A 19,047-nucleotide genomic window follows, 5' to 3' on the forward strand; every position below is an offset into this window, starting at 1 on the left:
TCTGCTTTAAGTGATTAGAAGACGAGTTAAAGCGAGGCATTTTGGCAAACAAACATGCGCATGCGTTGCTGCATTTGAATGATTGCGAGGTTGCGGCTTAGAGCTCCTAAAGTCGAATCGGAATGCATTACGTACACATAAACAAAAATGGCTTTTGATGAGAGTGGAAGTTACATGCCATCCTTTCAGATTATCTGCGGCGGTTTCACTTTTATTAAATTCGAATCTACACAAGTTTATGAAACACTGAAATCTATTAAGCACTTTACCCATATTGCTGGGGATTAAGGATAATGGTGGTTTTAGTAGGAAGAGCGGTTCGTTTCAATCTGAAATATTTCATAACCTACTAAAATAATAATCATTGTGTGTCTATTCATAGAAATTCCGTTTTTTTTTTTTTATATGTCACTTATTATTTACAAGCAGGACTCCCGGCGTTGCCCGATCGTAAAATACGCATAAATATTATATTTTAATTAATGCAGAATTCCTATTAATTATGAACAGAAATACCGTAGGTATTAAACGTATCATTAAATTCTGTAATAATAATAAAAATTTTAAAAAGAAGAAGTAAAAATAAAAATGCAGAAAAAAACCGAGACATATGTGAGTATTATGTTTTTTTAAAAAACATCTCATTTCTTGTAAGTAAATAAAAATACTCAAGCTAAGATCGAAACCAAAACTTAAAGACAGTGATAACCATTAGACCAGCTTGACATAATATTTAAAAAGTGTTTTCAAACCAAGTTGTACTTAACATAAGGAAGCGCATGTGCAGTCGTGAAACAGTTTAAAACAGATGAACATTCGATTACCCCTGCATTCCAATTTTCCGATTTTGACCCCTTAGTATCTTTTTTTTTCCGATGAAAACAGATTAAAAAGTTTTCCACATGTGTGTATACTCCATATACCAAATATCAAGTTTGTAGATCAAAAATTCGTTGACTATATTGGTTGAGAAGTGTACTCACACACGCGCGTGCGCGCGCACACACACACACACATTCTCACTTTTATAGGTATACGAGCAGTGAGACCCGACGTTGCCTGGGATTGAATAATGATCAACAAATATATTTTTCCTGCTATATTTTTATTGTCATCGAAATCCGTGAAATCTCCCAGGAGAAAGCTTCACATGCCTCCATACAGTAACTTAGTTCAAAATATATGTTATTCCGCATTGCACTCTAAAGAACTTACTATCCCTTTTATAAAATTATTTTACATAAACTTTCCAGTTAACAAAAAAAAAATATTAAGAAATTTACGTGCGGGGTTTGAACTTACACACCATGTCATGCAAAAGAAAACAACCAAACAAAAAACACGTAAATTTTCAAGTCTTATAAAATTCTTTGCAGTTAATGAAAAAAAATTAAGAAATTTACGTGCGGAGTTTGAACCTACAGACCATGTCATGCAAAAAAAAAAAAAAAAAAAAAAAACATGCTATCAACCCGCAGTAGAATTTTCACGACCCGTTGTTCTATCATTGTTGCTAAGCGACGATATTGAAAAAATGGCTTTACCGATTGTAGATAAATTAAAATAAGTTTCAATTATCGATTATCGGTAATTATCGGGGGTATTCTGAGACAAAACTTTATTAAGATCACCCCCAAACTTATACACTAAATTTCTGTAAATTTTAAAGAAAATCTGTCCAGCCGTTTCGGAGTAAAGAACGAACTCACACATAGACAAAGTTGCATTCATATAATTGTAGAGATACATTATTGTCCTAAAGCTCTATCTGAAAGGACATTGAGCTGTCAGTGTGCGCAAGGTTTCCGGTCTTGATTCAGCTTTTTTCCGGTTTGGATGAGTTTATTCTCTTTCTCTCTTTCTCTCTCTCTCTCTCTCTCTCTCTCTCTCTCTCTCTCTCTCTATATATATATATATATATATATATATATATATATATATATATATATTGTTTGTTTTGGTTTTAGCGATATGTTTTGAATGAATTCAATTATTTACGAAAGCGCATTTTTACCTAAATGCGAGCTAGGAATAATTTTCCCTTTTAACCAATTTGGTACCCCCCACATGGGGAGCGGTATATATTATGTTTAAAATGTAATTATCCACTGACACGTGTTTCGTCGTCTACGACTCATCAGAGTGGCTGAATATAAAATTTAAAATTAATATATATATATATATATATATATATATATATATATATATATATATATATATATATATATATATAGTAAGTTATAAAATATATATGGTGATTAAGCTACACTGAATATTCCGCGTTTCATCATCACTAGGACTCTTCAGGCTTTTTATGAAAGAGTCCTAGAGTGGATGAAACGCGGAATAATCAGTGTAGCTTAATCGACATATATATTTTATAACTTACTAACTAGCTCTACCTACGTATTGAGCACTTTTGAAGTTTACGCATCAATTTATTCTTTCGTATATTAATTTTATGTGAGTAAATGAAGTAGTTATATATATATATATATATATATGTTTATATAGAGATATATAGATATAGATATGTGTGTGTGTGTGTGTGTGTGTGTGTGTGTGTGTGTGTTAAAATAGTAGTGACAAGTAGAAATTCATGACGACTGGAAACAATGCCAAGATAAATGAACACATACAACACCTGCTTTTCCCAAATGATCACCCATTTGGTACTGACTAAGCTCATCGTTGCTTCTGATGAGAATTGATGTGTCGATGTGATTATGTCATATGAGGTGCCTTCAATAAACTTCTAGACGTTTTTTATGATTTCAGGTTCTAATGGACAGCTACAGCAGGAATTGGAATACACCTTACTAAAGACTGATTTTTAGAGCTGGTGAATTTCAAAAATGTAATCTGAACGTGAAGACACTTTAGAAGAATGATATGCAGTAAAATTCTGTCTTAAACTTGGAAAAAAACATGTCACAGAAACGTATGGAATGCTTCAGACTGCTTTTGGACCATCTTGTATGAATCGAGCATCCGTTTTTGAGTGGCATAAGATATTCAAAGAAGAAAATAAGTCCGTGAGGGATGGTGAGAGGTGGAGGAGTCAAGGAAGTCAGAACCCCATAGTTTATTGGCTAAATAAAGAATTTCGTGCACTAGAACACAACTCCATCCTTATCGCAGAATAGAAAATGGGCATCAAGTCGGTTCCTCACCCTACCTATCGTCTAAACATTGCTCCATGTGACTTTTGGTTATTCCCTAGGGTCAAGTAAAACCTTAGAGACTGTCGTTATGAGACAACTGAGGAGATGAAAGAGGCTGTGACGATACGCTCACAAATGTGGACTTCTGTGGGTCTTTCCAGAAGTTGTTAGAACGGTACAACAAGTGCATTGCAGCCAGAGGAGATTACTTCAAAGGAGACTAGAGTTTCACGTGTGTACTATCAATAAAAGTGCTGAAAACTTCCAGTCTGGAAACTTGTTGAAGGCACCTCGTATATACATATATATATATATATATATATATATATATATATATATATATATATGTATATATATATATATATATATATATATATATATATTAACATATATATATGTGTGTGTGTGTGTGTGTATGTGTGTGTGTACCAGGATTGTTTAAAAAATAAAGCCTCCTGCTTTTTTTACTCAAAATGTTGAAGAGCTACGAAGACGGTAGTACCATTAAAATGAGCGACCTTTTGTACTCCAGAATTTATTTTTCTACATAGTCATCGATCGTTTTAATGGTGCCACTAAATTAAAATCCATGCTAATTGTTAAGTTTGCAGGCTGAAACAAGTAACGTAGAAAGCAATACAAATGACGACTCAACAAACAAAGGTAGATCAAATAAGAAGTGTATTAGAAAAAGGTATATTTACAGGATATTTACATAATGGTGTCAAATAAGAGAGTCTTTGCTGGAGAAACATATCTGCTCTCGGCGGCCTTCGGTGGCTTCTGGTGAACACACACTCAGACTAACTGAGTCTTCCTATTTATGTGTAATTACTATCCACATATGCAAATGAATGTGTGCCACCACAAGACTAATGATAAAGATAGTCAGAATCAAGTATCAATTCATCAAACGCATTTGGAACTAACATGCTTATCATTGTATCAGTCTGCTCCCTTAATGCTCTCTCTCTCTCTCTCACACACACACACACACGCATATATTGAGAGAAATATATGTACATACTGATATATAGATAGATGTATGTCTATAATTATACATGGACCGATACACACATATATATATAACGTTTGATATGCATGCACATAAAAAAGAAAACACAGGCTCCTTTAATCTTTGACAGACTATGGATACCCACGAAGAGGTGCCTGCTCGTGAAATGTTTGATGGCAGGAAGTGCGCAATTTCCAACCACACCTCTCCTGAGTCGACATTGGCAAGTGAGGTGTCTGTACAGGACGACCAGAAACAAATGCTGAAATAACGGAGAGCACATGCAGCGCGTAGAATTCCCAAATAGTCACCCATTTGATAGTAACCAGGCTCAACGTTGCTAAACTTCAGTGATTTGACGAGAACCGGCGTGTCAACGCGATTATGCCGTATGCATGCACATATATATTATGTAATGTTATATATGAATGTATATATATATATATATATATATATATATATATATATATATATATATATATATAAATTTTGCTATATTCTAAAGTGCAATGATTTGTTTATTTTACCAATCATTTTTTTTCTAAATGAAATTAAAAAAAAATTCAGTACATTTCATTTTTTGAGATTTTATAGATCTCTTTCGTACACGGGAAATAATCAATAATCTACATTGGATATTTCATTCTGTGAACTCATCAGAAAACAACCAGAAGGGTTCCCAGCGAAATATGCATAACAATGTAATACGTAAAATACAGTAAGAACAAAAAGAACTTGTATTTAGTGAGTGGTCATCTTGTGTTATATATTCTGCTGTTATATCATAACAAAGCTTCTGATTTAATAAGGAGTCGTGTAAACAAAGTGTAAAATATTCGCATATATATATATATGTGTGTGTATATATATATGTGTATATATATGTGTGTGCGTATATATATATATATATATATATATATATATATATATATATATATATATATATATATATATATATATAATTTTCTTTATGCAAATATAGTCATATTTTGCTACGGTGTGCAGACCGCATCGGCCATTATTGATCTCATCAGACAAGAAAAAATTTTGACAATTAAAAAATGTTAAAGAACATTTTATAATTTTAGAGGAGAAAATATTTTTCCATGACTAACGTATAGCATAGTTTAAAGGTCTTAATATATTATATATATATATATATATATATATATATATATATATATATATATATATGTGAGAGAGAAAAAGAGGAGAGAGAGAGAAAGAGAGAAAGAGAGAGAGAGAGAGAGAGAGAGAGAGAGAGAGAGAGAGAGAGAGAGAGAGTTCTAACAACATCGTGTTTGCTGAAACCCGATATTCAATCTTAACACGATTCTTTGTTTCATTTTTTGTTTTGTTCCCAGCCAGAAAAACAACTTTTAATTCTTTCTTCCTTTTTAAACCGACCTTTCATCTTGCATGAAATTTAAATTTAGAATATAAACTACGGACGTTGAAACTGGAAACATACATTTAAAAATTATAAAAAACGACAACAAACATAAGAAAAATGAAAATGTCTTTTTTTTTCACTATGTAACAAATTTTCTCAACTACAAAGCTCATTCAGTATTCAGAAAAGAATTCCAATTTGGTTATTTTTTTTTTTACCTTTTAAAAATGTGTTATCGTTGCATTTTTTGTTGTTTTTTGTTGTTGCTTTTTTGTCAAAAACAAAATGCTGTTATATAAATGTTATGGTGAAGAAAGAAAGAACTTTTACGACATAAGAGAAAAAGGCGTATCTCAAGATGGAGATAGGTGATGAACGGGAGAGGTGGGGCGGGGGCGGACCGACTGGAAGTCGAAAAACGAACATTCTTTGTTTGAAAATAAAGCGAACTGAATGAATAATAATAATAAAAAATGGCCCAAGAGAAAAATAGCAAAACTATAAACTGATAATGATAATGAACTGTCTTTTTTTTTACTTTTGAAAAAATTTCTTTAGGTGGAAATTGTTTTTCTGTTTAAGATGCTACAAAGTCAACGCGGTTTTGTTAATGTACACAAAAGCCTTTTCAGAAAGAAACAATTTCACAAATATACATGCAATATATATATATATATATATATATATATATATATATATATATGCATATATATGTGTGTGTGTGTGTGTGTGTGTGTGTGTGTGTGTGCCTGGTGAGTTCCTTTGGAATAAAATACTAACGTTCCCTAGAGAATGAAACATAAATATGTAGCTACTTGTCAAGGGTATATTTTTATACTGCCATATATATATATATATATATATATATATATATATATATATATATATATATATATATATATATATATATATATATTACTACTAGTGGGGGCGCCCGGCTTTGCCAGGTCGTAGAATACGCTTTAATATGCTATTTTAATTTGTCCAGATTTCGTATATATTATTATAGAGTCATGATTCCAAAAGTAAAAAAAAAAAAAAAGTATTTGGCTGTCATCAGCTAGAATCGAAACCGAACTCATAAAAAAAATTAAAAATTGCAAATAAACTAAGATTAATGTACAAAATGTATAACGATTTGTTTCAATTTTGATCCATTTTTGACTCCTTAAAATCTATTTTAACCGGTAAAAGACTCATAAACGAATGGCCCATAAAAATCCAATTATTTGAGCGATCTTTAGTTTCGGAGGAGATAGAGTTTGAAAATATGGAGACAGACATATAGACTTTTATATATAAGATTTCGAAAGCAAAGAGGAATATTTATTTTTAATTGCAGTAGAGCTATATTTACAAATGGTTTAATAAATAAATAAATAAATAAATAAATAAATAAATAAATAAAGGTGATATCATTTTATGATTTAGTGAGAATTTCGAAACAAAATAATTTTCATACATGTTTCTGGAAAACTTCACAGCACTCACGGTTAATTTAAGCTGTTATAGTTAACCACTTCTTCTATCAGAATGACGAAAGATCCAAATTATTCCAAATAATCCACGCAAAAGTCTGCAGAAAAATGTCAATAGAAACATCAGAGATCGTAAGTCTTGAGCTGAAAGCTATGTTTAGTTTCAGAAGAGTTTCCGATGGTTAGTTGTTCTATATAAATTCTGGAGATGACGAGTTCTCAGTAGACAGCTTATCTGTACAGCTGTTCCTGACTTTATAATTTTGTAGCCAAAAAGCAAAGGATTCTTCCCGTGTTTGCATATGCAAGGTTGCTAAAAAATTATTTTATGGAGCAATTCTGGTTTCTGATTGGTTGGTAGCAGAACGTGAATCAATTTGATTCGTCAGTTCCTAGCAGCAGCGTTTATAAATAGAATCTCCCAACTGTGGGGGACCATACCCCCATTATGAATCAAAAATTTTGCAACAGTAAGGAACATAAGAAAATATTCAGTAACAGTCAAATCTGATTCTCAAAATAATACTACTGTGTTCAGAAAAGTTGGCAAAACATGTCGAGATCTGAGTGTCCCTTAAGCATCAAAAGTCGTGGGAGTACTGCATAGTTTCATGCAGCATGTATTGGACAAGAATAGCCTTCAGAGGACATACAGTACCTGGTCTTACCAAATGATCACCGACTTAGCAATGGGCAGGCTCAACGTTGCTTAACTTCAGTGATCTAATGAGAAACGGTATGTTAATGTACTTATGCTCTCTATGGCATTATAATACCAGAAGGTTTTAAAGTTAAAAACTCAGAAAAAAAATAGATATAATGTAAGCTGTGCAATGTCAGAAATCACTTCCTTCTGTCCTGTTGGATAAAACAATTTAATATGCCTTTAATCACAGTGGTATTTATTCCAATACTAGCGGGGGTACCCGGCGTTGCCCGAGTGTTTGTTTCCGGGACGGGGGGGGAGTTTTAAAAAAGGTTATGGTAGGTAAGTAGGAAGGATCAAACCCGGAGTCATGAGTAAAAGTAGGAAAATAAAGTGTGAAAAAAAAAAAAACATCTGCAACGTTAACAGTTCGGCCACCAAGAAAAGTCCATTCCAGTTGTTTAGGAAAAAAAAAAAAAAAAACGACTACGGTAGGTCGGCGCGAACGTGAAAATATAATGTGAATTGTCCAGCAAGCTAACCACTACGCCACAGAGCACTGCAGCTTAGTTTAGTGATTTTAAATAACTTCACATGAAAGAACTACGAAGCCAAACCGGTGTTCTCTTCTCAACTGTTCCTTGTGAACGATCCCCAAACGGTGTTAAGTGGTGGCAGGGGGAGGAGGAATTTATTAGAGAGAAAATATTTTACCACTTCCATTGATCTTAACCGATTTTGGCCGTGACTTCTCAGCAGAAAAAGTATAGAAATCTAAGATTATCGAGGAATTTGAGAAATAATAAGCCTATAACACACCTCAGCTATTGTTCTGCCGTTTGTGCATATTATATTTGCATGAAATATCTTGATTTTTTAATCCTATTAATGTCAAAATCAGACAGGAAAAAATGAGTTCATTTTATATATATATATATATATATATATATATATATATATATATATATATATATATATATATATATATAATATAGAAGATAAATTATCTCAATACTTTTTTCTTTCTTTTTTTCATTTCAGGTACACATAGAGATATACAAATGAAGAAACATTTGCTCTGAAATCAGAACAGAGAAAAAGAAAACTTGAAAAATGTTCTTAAAAGCATGTGTCATACTGTCCCTTGTTCAGCATTATCTGTGTGCTGACCTGACCTACTATGTAGATGAAGAGAAAAGCCCCAATACCTACGTTGGTGACATTGCTGCCGACACGAACCTTATGGACACAATTTCTCCGCAGGATTACAATCTGATCACCTTCAGCCAATTTAAACGTCGAGGCTCTGTAGGTGATAGTGGCATCAATATTTCAAAGACTGGGAAGCTATATACGGCTAAGGTGCTGGATGCAGAGTCATTGTGTACGCGTCGTGTTGAATGCGCAGAAACAGTCGAAGTGGCTGTTAAGAAAGCGAATGCTTTCTTACGAGTCCTGGAAATCAAGATAATAATCAAGGATATAAACGATAACAAACCGTCCTTCCCAGTAAAGAGGGTGAACATTTCCTACTCGGAAGGAGACTGGAAAGGCATGAGGAAGTCTCTTCCCAGCGCGTTCGATAAAGACGTTGGGATCGAGAATTCACAGATCACTTACCAGCTGCGAAAGAACATAAACGAACCTTTCACGCTGTCTATATCACAAAATGCGGACGGTACATCAGAACTGGGCATCAACCTTGAAGAGAGGCTTGACAGGGAGGCGAAAGATGCTTACATCATTCAAGTCATTGCCAAGGATGGAGGATCTCCACCAAAGCAGGCAATCCTCGATGTTTATATCACTGTCACAGACATCAATGATAACACTCCAGTCTTTTCAAAAAAGGTGTATAATGTCTCCATTGAAAATAAGGTCAACGACATGTCGCCAGTAGCCATTTTGTTTGCAAAAGATATGGATTCCGACCAAAAAGGCAAAGTGACATATCACTTCAGCTCACAAACTTCCGACACAGTGAAAATGCACTTCAAACTAAACGGGAAAACAGGGGAGATTTTCTTACGCAAAAAGTTCTCAGCAGGACAGAAGTTGACACACAAGTTATATGTGAAGGCGACGGATGGGGGTAGCCCCCCTTTGAGTGCATTTGCCGAGGTCCTGGTACATGTAATCAATCAGCAGAACAATGCTCCAGTCATCGACGTGAACTTTGTCACTTCCCAAAACGAAAACATGGCAAGTATAGCAGAAAACATGGAAGTCGGAAGTTTCATTGCATATGTTAAAATCACAGACCATGATGCCGGGGTGAATGGTGAGGTTAACTGCGACCTCCACCATGATAAGTTTCAGCTTCAAAGTCTCGGAACCAAGAAATACAAGATCACCATTAAGAATACAGTGGACCGAGAGATCGAAGACCATCATGAGATCACCATCAGCTGCCAAGATAAAGGTTCACCCCCTTTACATGCGGTTACGTCATTTTCAATTAAAGTCGTGGATGTTAATGACGTCAGACCTCAGTTTGCCAAGGAAACATATAAATTCCGCATAAAAGAAAACCAAGATTCAAAGATACATGTTGGAACGATTAACGCAACCGATTCCGATCTAGGACTGGGCGGTAAGTTGACGTATTCTCTACTTACCAACAACAAGCAGTTCCTGCCATTCCAGATATCCGGCTCAGGATTAATCACTACAATCGTGTCCCTAGACCACGAATTTCAGGATACATACAAGTTCAAAGTCATGGTAAAAGACAGAGGCAAACCACCACTAAACAACACGGTAAATATTGTAGTAGAAGTTCGAGACGAGAACGACAATGCCCCATATTTTACATACCCGAGTGTGAACCCTTTTACTATGGATCTTGTCTATTACCCCCACCATACAAAAAACATCACTGTCCTAAAGGCCTCGGACAGCGACAGTCGAGAGAATGCTTTCTTAAAATATGAGATAACGTCTGGCAATGATAAGCAACTATTCACCGTAAATCATTACACCGGCTTATTATCTTTCACTCGGACGCTTACGCATCAAGACTCGGGTTCTTACGATCTCGGATTTATCGCAAAAGACAGTGGGTCGCCCGTCTTGTCCGCCACCACCAGTATATTCTTGACACTAACGGTGAGCAACAAGACGTCATCCGAAATAAAAAACACTGTCTACATACACACAAATGATAAAATAAACCTTAACTTAGCTATAGTCATTGTGCTGATCGCTGTGACGGCGTCTGTGATCATCACAGCTTCGCTTTCTATATCAATCATTCGCTGCAGTGACTGGTCCAACGGGCAGCACAAAGATGATGCCAACCATTCTAGCCGTAGATACATCAGTGAACAGAGACATTTGATGTGTCCTTCAAACCATGCGAATTCTTTGCCGAATGTCCCCGTGTTAAGAACAAACTCGGACAAAACCGGCACCAGCACCCATTCAGCGATCGACACTGAGGAGGAGCTCGGAAATAAGAAAAGGGGATCCTCCTTACCACTTAAGCCGTCAACATCGAATGACCTTTCTCATAAGGTAAGCACTTTTATCTTTCTTTTATGTTTCATCTAATTTTGTTTTTTTTTTAAATGCATTCACCAAACACTGAAAAGAGCTGGAGAGTTCAATTAATATACATATACTCACAGACTGGTTTCTTTTAATCGAAATATCCCCAGACAAAGCATGAAGCCACTTGATGTAAGGAGCTAAAAAGAACAAAAGATGATTATCGCAAAGACAGGAGCTACCTACTTATCTTACTCTTGAAAAGGTCATAGTTTGGAGGACAAGAGTTATCAATAAGAAAGTTTCACAAGATCACAGTTTTGGGGGGGGGGAAAGACTAATGGAATAAAAAAAAATATTATAATAAGATATAAAAGCTGCGAATTAGTAAAGACTACAAAATCAACGAACCAAACGAGTTGGAAATAAAGAATCAAGGAATAGATCAGACAATTCTGAAAAACACATGCCATAATAGTATGTATAAAAAAAACTGAGACTGCCAATTCTGTAGAACATATGATAAAATTACATTAACTATTTACGAATATTTACTTTACAAACTTTATGTGGCATCTTTGTACAGTTTATAGCTTCTTCAGAAACTTAAAAGCCAAGAGAAACAAGGCATAGTTATTGAGAAAAGTGCGGGAAGATGAACGGACGAACGGACGAACGGACAAGGGTGAATTTACAGGTTCACTCTCCTTTTGTCGGGGGACCAAAAAAAAGATGTTGTTTTATCCAAGTAATTAATCTTTGCTGTTCGTCTTTATTTATTTATTTTATATATTTGTCTGAATTAATACTATATTTGTTTTTTTTATTTTGCTTTTCTGAATGTGATATAAATTGTATCAAAATATCAAATGCATTGGAAAAAAAATCTATTTCACAAAAAAAAAAAAAAAATCCAGAAAATATCGAATTGTCTACAAAGCTTGTGCCAAAATTTAAAGCAAGTAAAAAAAAAAAATGCTACTAAATATTTAAGCAAATGCTCGTGAATGGTGGATTTTCCTCTGCTAAGTTTTCTGCTAGAATTTATGTTATGTTTGATTCTCAATTCATATCTTCATTCGGTCATCATTTGTAGACGATGATCTGCATAAGCGTCGTCACCATTCAGGTATAAAATCTTCAATTCCAAACTTTGCAAACAACTTTGGTTCTGACGGCTATACTCTGCACATCTTTTTATTGTGTGGTGGCCATTTTTGCCTTCCTTTTTTTTTTGTTTTTGTTTGCATTTTCACCCCAAATAAAGCAGAGTGCCACTTTGATGTAGGGGCTACTATCTGGGACACATTTTTTTAGGTAGACTATGTAGGGAGTTGAGTAGTAAGATATCTGTTTACATTACACTTGAACTTCTGCATATCAGTACAGTCAGGAAAGCAGGGACCCGGAGAGAAATTCCAAAGTCTAGCAGTCCTAGGAAGCAACTATTATAATAGAATGCTTTCTGGTATCTTTACTGTGTAAGGGTGGGATTTTGCTGCTTGTCAGGTTTGTCGGAGGTATTTATGCCGAGGGAGTACAAGGACATGTAGTTCGTCGGAGTACCTACCATTAAAATACTTGTAAAACAGGCAGAGGGATGCAACATTTCATTGATAGGACAGAGGTTGAAGCCTATTTGACATTAGGTTGGTGACTCTCTTTTGAACCCTGTCTAATATGCTAGTGCACCAGCCCAAAATGTGACAACAATACTCCATACGAATGGTGGCCTTGTAGAGTAACGGGATACTTTCAGACGTAAGTAACTTTCTAAATGTAGAAAAGGACCAAATGCCTGGAATGGGTCTTGCAATCTTCCAAATCTTTGCAAAGGTCTCCAAAATAAACACAGGTTAAATAAAATTTTAACTTTCTTTTCACAAGAGATAGCTCTAATTGGAAATGTAAAGATACTATATCTGCTGATGATTTGGCATGTTCTAAGGTGTCGAAACATGGAATAAAAATCGGCATAAATTTCTCGGGCATGCTGATGTGTGCCCTCTGGACGTAAACATTTCTTTTTTTTTCTTTTTTATTGATTCAACAATGTGAAAAGTGTCGACAAAAAGATTCCCAAGTTTGAAAAGATAAACCTAAAGATGGTCAGAGATTACATTAAGCTTCATCTAAAAATAAAAACATCCAAAATAAGAATAATCCAAATAATTCTTTTCTGTTTTATTTTGTTTTTAATCGGGTTTTATGTATCTTCTTGTTTTATGTATCTTTGTGTTTTATGTATTTTCTTGTTTTTTGAATCTTTTTGTTTTATGTTTTTTTTTTAACTTGTTTTTTTTTATTTTTATGTCGAATTCAGAAAACCTATACAGAATTTTGAAAGGCTCAGTCCTTTTTTTTCACTTGGGAGTAACCACTTATCAAGGCCGAAGGCTACTTGAGGATAAGGGTTAATGAATGTAAGGTGGTGGCGTAGTAATTACTTATGGTGTAAATTGGGTAGAATTTGATTATTTATGAGGACGGCTTAACAGGAACTTGTTTACATTAGATTTGAAGGCTACCATATTGTATTCAACTGGGAAACATGCCAGCGGAACAATGTTCCAAAGACGGGCAGTTTTGGGAAAGAAGCTTTGTTTATGGAATCTGCCTTTACATTTAGGCACAGCTAGAGAGTGGGGAGAATAATATATATTAGGTGTAACTAGTCGAGTGGTTTTTATGAAAGTTTGGCAAAGGGGAGGGCATAGATTGGAGTTCAGTCGAGCACTTGCCATGAAAATAGCGATAGAACAGAAGCAGACTCACGATGTATCTTCTCCATGCAGATTCCCGAGTTCAACATAAACATTTCTAAGTTCAAAATGATACTCTTATAGTAGATTGGAAGTTACATCGGTCGAAACATTTCGAAAGTAACAACCGAGATGAGAATAGTAGTCCGAATAATCCAAATAATCTAAATTATTGGTTCTCATCTAAAAAAAAAAAACTGAAACAATTTGTTCCCTTCTTGTGACGTAGCTAATAAGAGATACTTGATGTAAGTGATTTCTTCCATCCGGCTTATTCAATCTGAGGCTATCTCGCTAACATGTTTGACAAAGGTTCTTAGGAAAAGCATAGATAATGACATGCTTATGTGAATACGGATTTCTGCAGGCAAATCATCGGAGGTTGAAGTGTTGAAGAATGCAAAGGCTTATAGAAATGCATGCAACGCTGAACAAGTCGATATATAAGTACATCAACTTGGCATCGCAATGTAAAGATATGAGAAACGTTTTTATCTATTTCTATTTCGATGAACAATGATTTATTGCATCCTTTGAAGTATACACAGGTATTGCGTATCAGTCGCAATATTAAAGAAAGAAGCTTATTACAAAGATTGAAGAATTAGTGCACCACTAAGAGTCAACATGTATATATATATATATATATATATATATATATATATATATATATATATAAAAATTTGTGGGTTGTATGTGTATATATGTATATTTATATGTGTGTATGTATATATATGCCTATATATACCATGAAGTTATCAAAGAATATATTTCTCTCTCTCTCTCTCTCTCTCTCTAACTTTCTCTCTCTCTCTCTCTCTCTCTATATATATATATATACTAAATTCAGAGATCCGATAAGTTCTCAAGTTTTTTGTGCATGTGTGTTTGTTTTATATGTTTACTGTTTAACGATTAGTTCCATTCGAAATATTGAACATACCCCTCGTATCAGAAGTGTGAGGTGCCTTCAATTTCCAGACTTTTTTGTACACACATTTAAAATTGTGATAGACTCTTGTAAATTCAGTGTGCTATTGCTTTACATCTTATGAGATGACTGGCCAACATTTATGATTTCAGGTTTAAATGAACAGCTAGAGCAGGAATTGGAATACACCCTAACAAAGTCTGAGTGCCACAGTTGGTGAATTTCAAAAATGCCATCTGGAGGTGAACGCATTTAGAAAAACAATATGCAGTAAAATTCTGTTTTAAACTTGGAAAAAATGCCACAGAAATATATGGAATGCTTTAGACTGCTTTTGGAGCATCATGCATGAATCAAGCATCAGTTTTTGAGTGGCATAAGAGATTCAAAGAAGGCAGGGAGTCTGTGAACGATTATATATGATTTTTCCCACTCTCTATCTGTGCCTAAATATAAACGCAGATTCCATAAACAAAGCTTCTTTCCCAGAACTAACGTCCTTGGAACATTGTTCCGCTGGCATGCTTCCCAGTTGAATACAACATGGTAGCCTTCAAATGGAAGTGTGGAAGGAATAAAGAAGTCCGAACACGAGAGTTTATTGGCCAAATAAAGAATTTTATGGATAAGGACCGTCGTGTGTCTATAAACAATAAGTGCACAGTTTGATGCTAACGTGAGAACTGTACACACAATTATTCACGAGGGACTTGAGATGTGAATGCACCAGTCTGCAACTCCTTTCTTGTCACAGACTTTTTGATTAAAATAGGCATCAAGACAGTTCCTCAACCTTCCTATAGTTCAAACCTTGCTTTCGGTGACTTTGGGTTACTTCTTAAGCTCAATGAAAACCTTAGAGGCTGTCGTTATGAGACAATTGAGGAGATGAAAGAGGCTGTGACAAAGGTCATTGACATGATCACACAAGAGGAGTTCCAAGTAGCTATACAGAATATAGAACTGAACTGACTACTTAATTGTCCATTAGTTATGCTATTCCAGTTGTTATCACATGGAGTAAGGATTGAACATTCAAACTCGAACAGTTTGACATTATTCCACTTTTGAAGCTATGTCACATTGTACTTGAAGTAATTTAATAAGATGAGCTGAGACAGACATATAACTCAAGTTTTTTTTTATTTTTTACTTGGGGTCACCACTTAACAAGACCCGAAGGCCACTCGAGGATAAGGGTTCATGAATGTAAGGTGAAGTGAAGTAATTGTTAATGATGTAAATTGCATGGAATTTGATTATTTATGAGGACGACTTAACAAGAACTTGTTTACATTAGATTTGAAGGATACCATGTTGTATCTAGCCAGGAAGCATGCCAGCAGAACAATGTTCCAAGGGCGGGCATTTCTGGGAAAGAAGCTTTGTTCATGGAATCTGCGTTTACATTATGTACAGACAGAGAATCTTAGATTTATTGTCTGAGTTTCAACTATAAGTACGTTTGCCTTTTTATAGATAATATTTTTTCTTGGTTAGGACCAAGATTTTTAGATTGAAATCGTGATTGGATTCTTTAGTTATATTAGGTTGAGAAGAAAGTTCTTGCTGAATTTTTAATTACGATCTCAAATGATGTACTTTCAAATAAGTTTTGGTTATAATACCTATACTAACTTTACTCTATCTAATCATTTAAATTAGTCTTGAAGATGATGAGCATAGTGGTCGGCCATCAGATGCTGACAGTGATCAATTAAAAGCCTTAGCTTAACTCAATCCATGCACAACTGTTCGAGAACTTGCTTTTGAATTAGACATAACGTATACAATGATTTCTCTTGAAAGAGATTGGAAATGCAAAATAAAAACTTGATAAACGGGTGCCTCAGAAATTGAACAACAACAAAAAGAAATGCAGTTATGAAGTGTCATCTTCTCTTCTTTTACACAACAAGAACGACTCGTTTCTTGACCGGGTTGTGACTGCAATGAACAGTACGTTCTTTACAACAACTGGTGATGCTCAGCTCAGTGGATAGACGCTGATGAAGCTCCACAATAATTCCTGAAGCCAGAGTTGCACCAAAAGGTCTCATCCATTACAGGTTTTTGAATGCAGGCAAAACCATTATGGCGGTGAAGTACTTTCAACAAATGGAAAAAAATGCATCAGAAACTTCGACAACAACACCCAGCATTACTCAACAGAAAGGGTCCAATTCTCCTCTATGACAATACCTGACCGCACATTGCTAAACCAACCCTGCAGAAGTTGAACGAATTGGTTTACAAAACTCTAACTCGTCCACCGTACTCTCCAAACTTCTCACCTACCGACTATCACTTTTTCAAGCATCTCAAAACTTTCTGCATGAGAAATGCTTAAAAAAATTAAACGATATCAAAAACGCCTTCAGCAACTTCATCGCCACCAGAACGCAAGATTTTTACGTTATTCGCATAAATACACTTGTTTCGCATTGGCAAAAGTGTGTTGATTGTAATCGTACTTATTTCGATCAATAAAATTTTGTTTGTTCATCTGAAGTTTAAAGTTAAAAATCGCAGAAACTTTCTTGTCGTCCTGATAGAAGCTTGATATTCTTTTGATATTCTTATGATAGTCTTTTAAATCTAAAACGTTTTACGATCCTAGAAACGAATCATTGTTTAAATAAATTTTGATAACTATTCACGTATCATCTGTCATCAATTTGTGTAGTATTAGTATATAACGCTAACAACTCTCCATCTGGATAGTCCTTCCAGTAATTCAATAAGTCAAGATGCAAATGCTTGGCCCCAAGATTTATTCACCATAAAAACGCCATGCTCAAACTTTTCAGTAGCCAGTCTGATCTCCATCCAAGCAATATTCTTAATGTAATCCGATTCTTCATCCGAAGCAATAGAATGCACAACTGGATAGCATCGGAAAAGAATAATAACTTTAACGAATTCTGCATGAAAGATTTAAATCTATATATCAATAAACGTGAAATTGTCTCTGTGTGTCTGTGTGTGTGTGTGTGTGTGTGTGTGTGTGCATTTCCCTACCAAACTACTCTGTCAATTTTCAGTCAACAGACTTGAAATTTGACATAAGGGGCATTAAGATTTGGGAAAATCTTATTGATCGGTTTTCGGACAGAATTTTGGCTGTCAAGGGGTCAAAGTCCAACGAATTGACCTTTGAAAAATCTACATAACTCCTCCACAAATTTTCGGTTTAAACACTTGAAATTTTAGATATAGGGTACTTGACATGGATCAAACGTTTTAATTTGATTTGAACCCAAAACAATAAATGTTAAGGGGTCAAAATTGGGATCAAAGTTAAAAATGTTTGACCTTTGCGGTCTCTACCAAATTACTTTTTGGTCTAAGTATTTGAAATTTTACATAAAGTGTATTCAGACATAGAGCAAGCTTTTTTAATCATTTTTAAGCCGAAAATTTAGCTGCCAAGGGGTCAAAGTTAAAAAGATTTCACCTTTACCGTCTCTAGCAAACTATTCAGTCACTTTTGTGTCTAAAAATTTGAAATTTTACATAAAGGGTAATCAGACATGCAGCAGCCTTTTTAATGGGTTTGGGGGCGAAAATTTGGCTGCCAAGAGTTCAAAGTTGAAAGAGTTGACCTTTGCAGAGTCTACCAAACGCCTCCACCAATTTTGGGTCTAAACACTTCAAATTTTAGATATAGGTTACCTGGATATGAGTCAAACATTTGATTATATATGTATACATATGCACATAAAGTTATAAACCGTACATAGGACCCAAGCAAATCCGGGCTGAACTGTTAGTATTTTAATATATAAATTAGTGGCCTAGCAAGGTTACAGGGGAAACAACCGAAGCAGCGAAACTGAAGCCGGCTTGTATGACACTATATATACAAATGTAGGCAAATTTGAGCATATTTTATTGGTTTGAAAATATAGGTTCTTTTTTTACCAATTTTCATATAATTTCAATCATAGAATAGTATTATAATCTTCAAAAAGCCAGCAAATTTTCATGTAGTTTCGTCCTATTTCAAACCAATAAAATATACCCAAATTTACATTTGTATATATATATAGTGGCTTCAGTTTTGCTACTTCGGTTTTCTCCCCTGTGACCTTGCCAGGTCACTTTATATATATATATATATATAAATATATATATATATATATATATATATATATATATATATATAT

At 34.6% G+C, this 19,047-nt stretch overlaps 1 protein-coding gene across 2 annotated transcripts in view; it reads left to right on the top strand.

Annotated features, from left to right (window-relative positions):
- Positions 1–19,047, top strand: part of LOC145242054 (protocadherin alpha-6-like) — a 191,502-nt gene that overhangs the window by 66,745 nt on the left and 105,710 nt on the right. For both annotated transcript variants that reach the window (XM_080104949.1, XM_080104950.1), the window contains exon 2: positions 8,738–11,212. In XM_080104949.1, the coding sequence (XP_079961075.1) occupies positions 8,810–11,212 (2,403 nt within the window). In that variant the 5' untranslated portion in view covers positions 8,738–8,809. The remainder of the gene's footprint in view (positions 1–8,737; positions 11,213–19,047) is intronic.

Source organism: Euprymna scolopes, chromosome 21 (assembly GCF_053919585.1).
Source record: "Euprymna scolopes isolate OS-2025 chromosome 21, ASM5391958v1, whole genome shotgun sequence".
In the NCBI taxonomy this organism is placed as follows: domain Eukaryota; kingdom Metazoa; phylum Mollusca; class Cephalopoda; order Sepiida; family Sepiolidae; genus Euprymna; species Euprymna scolopes.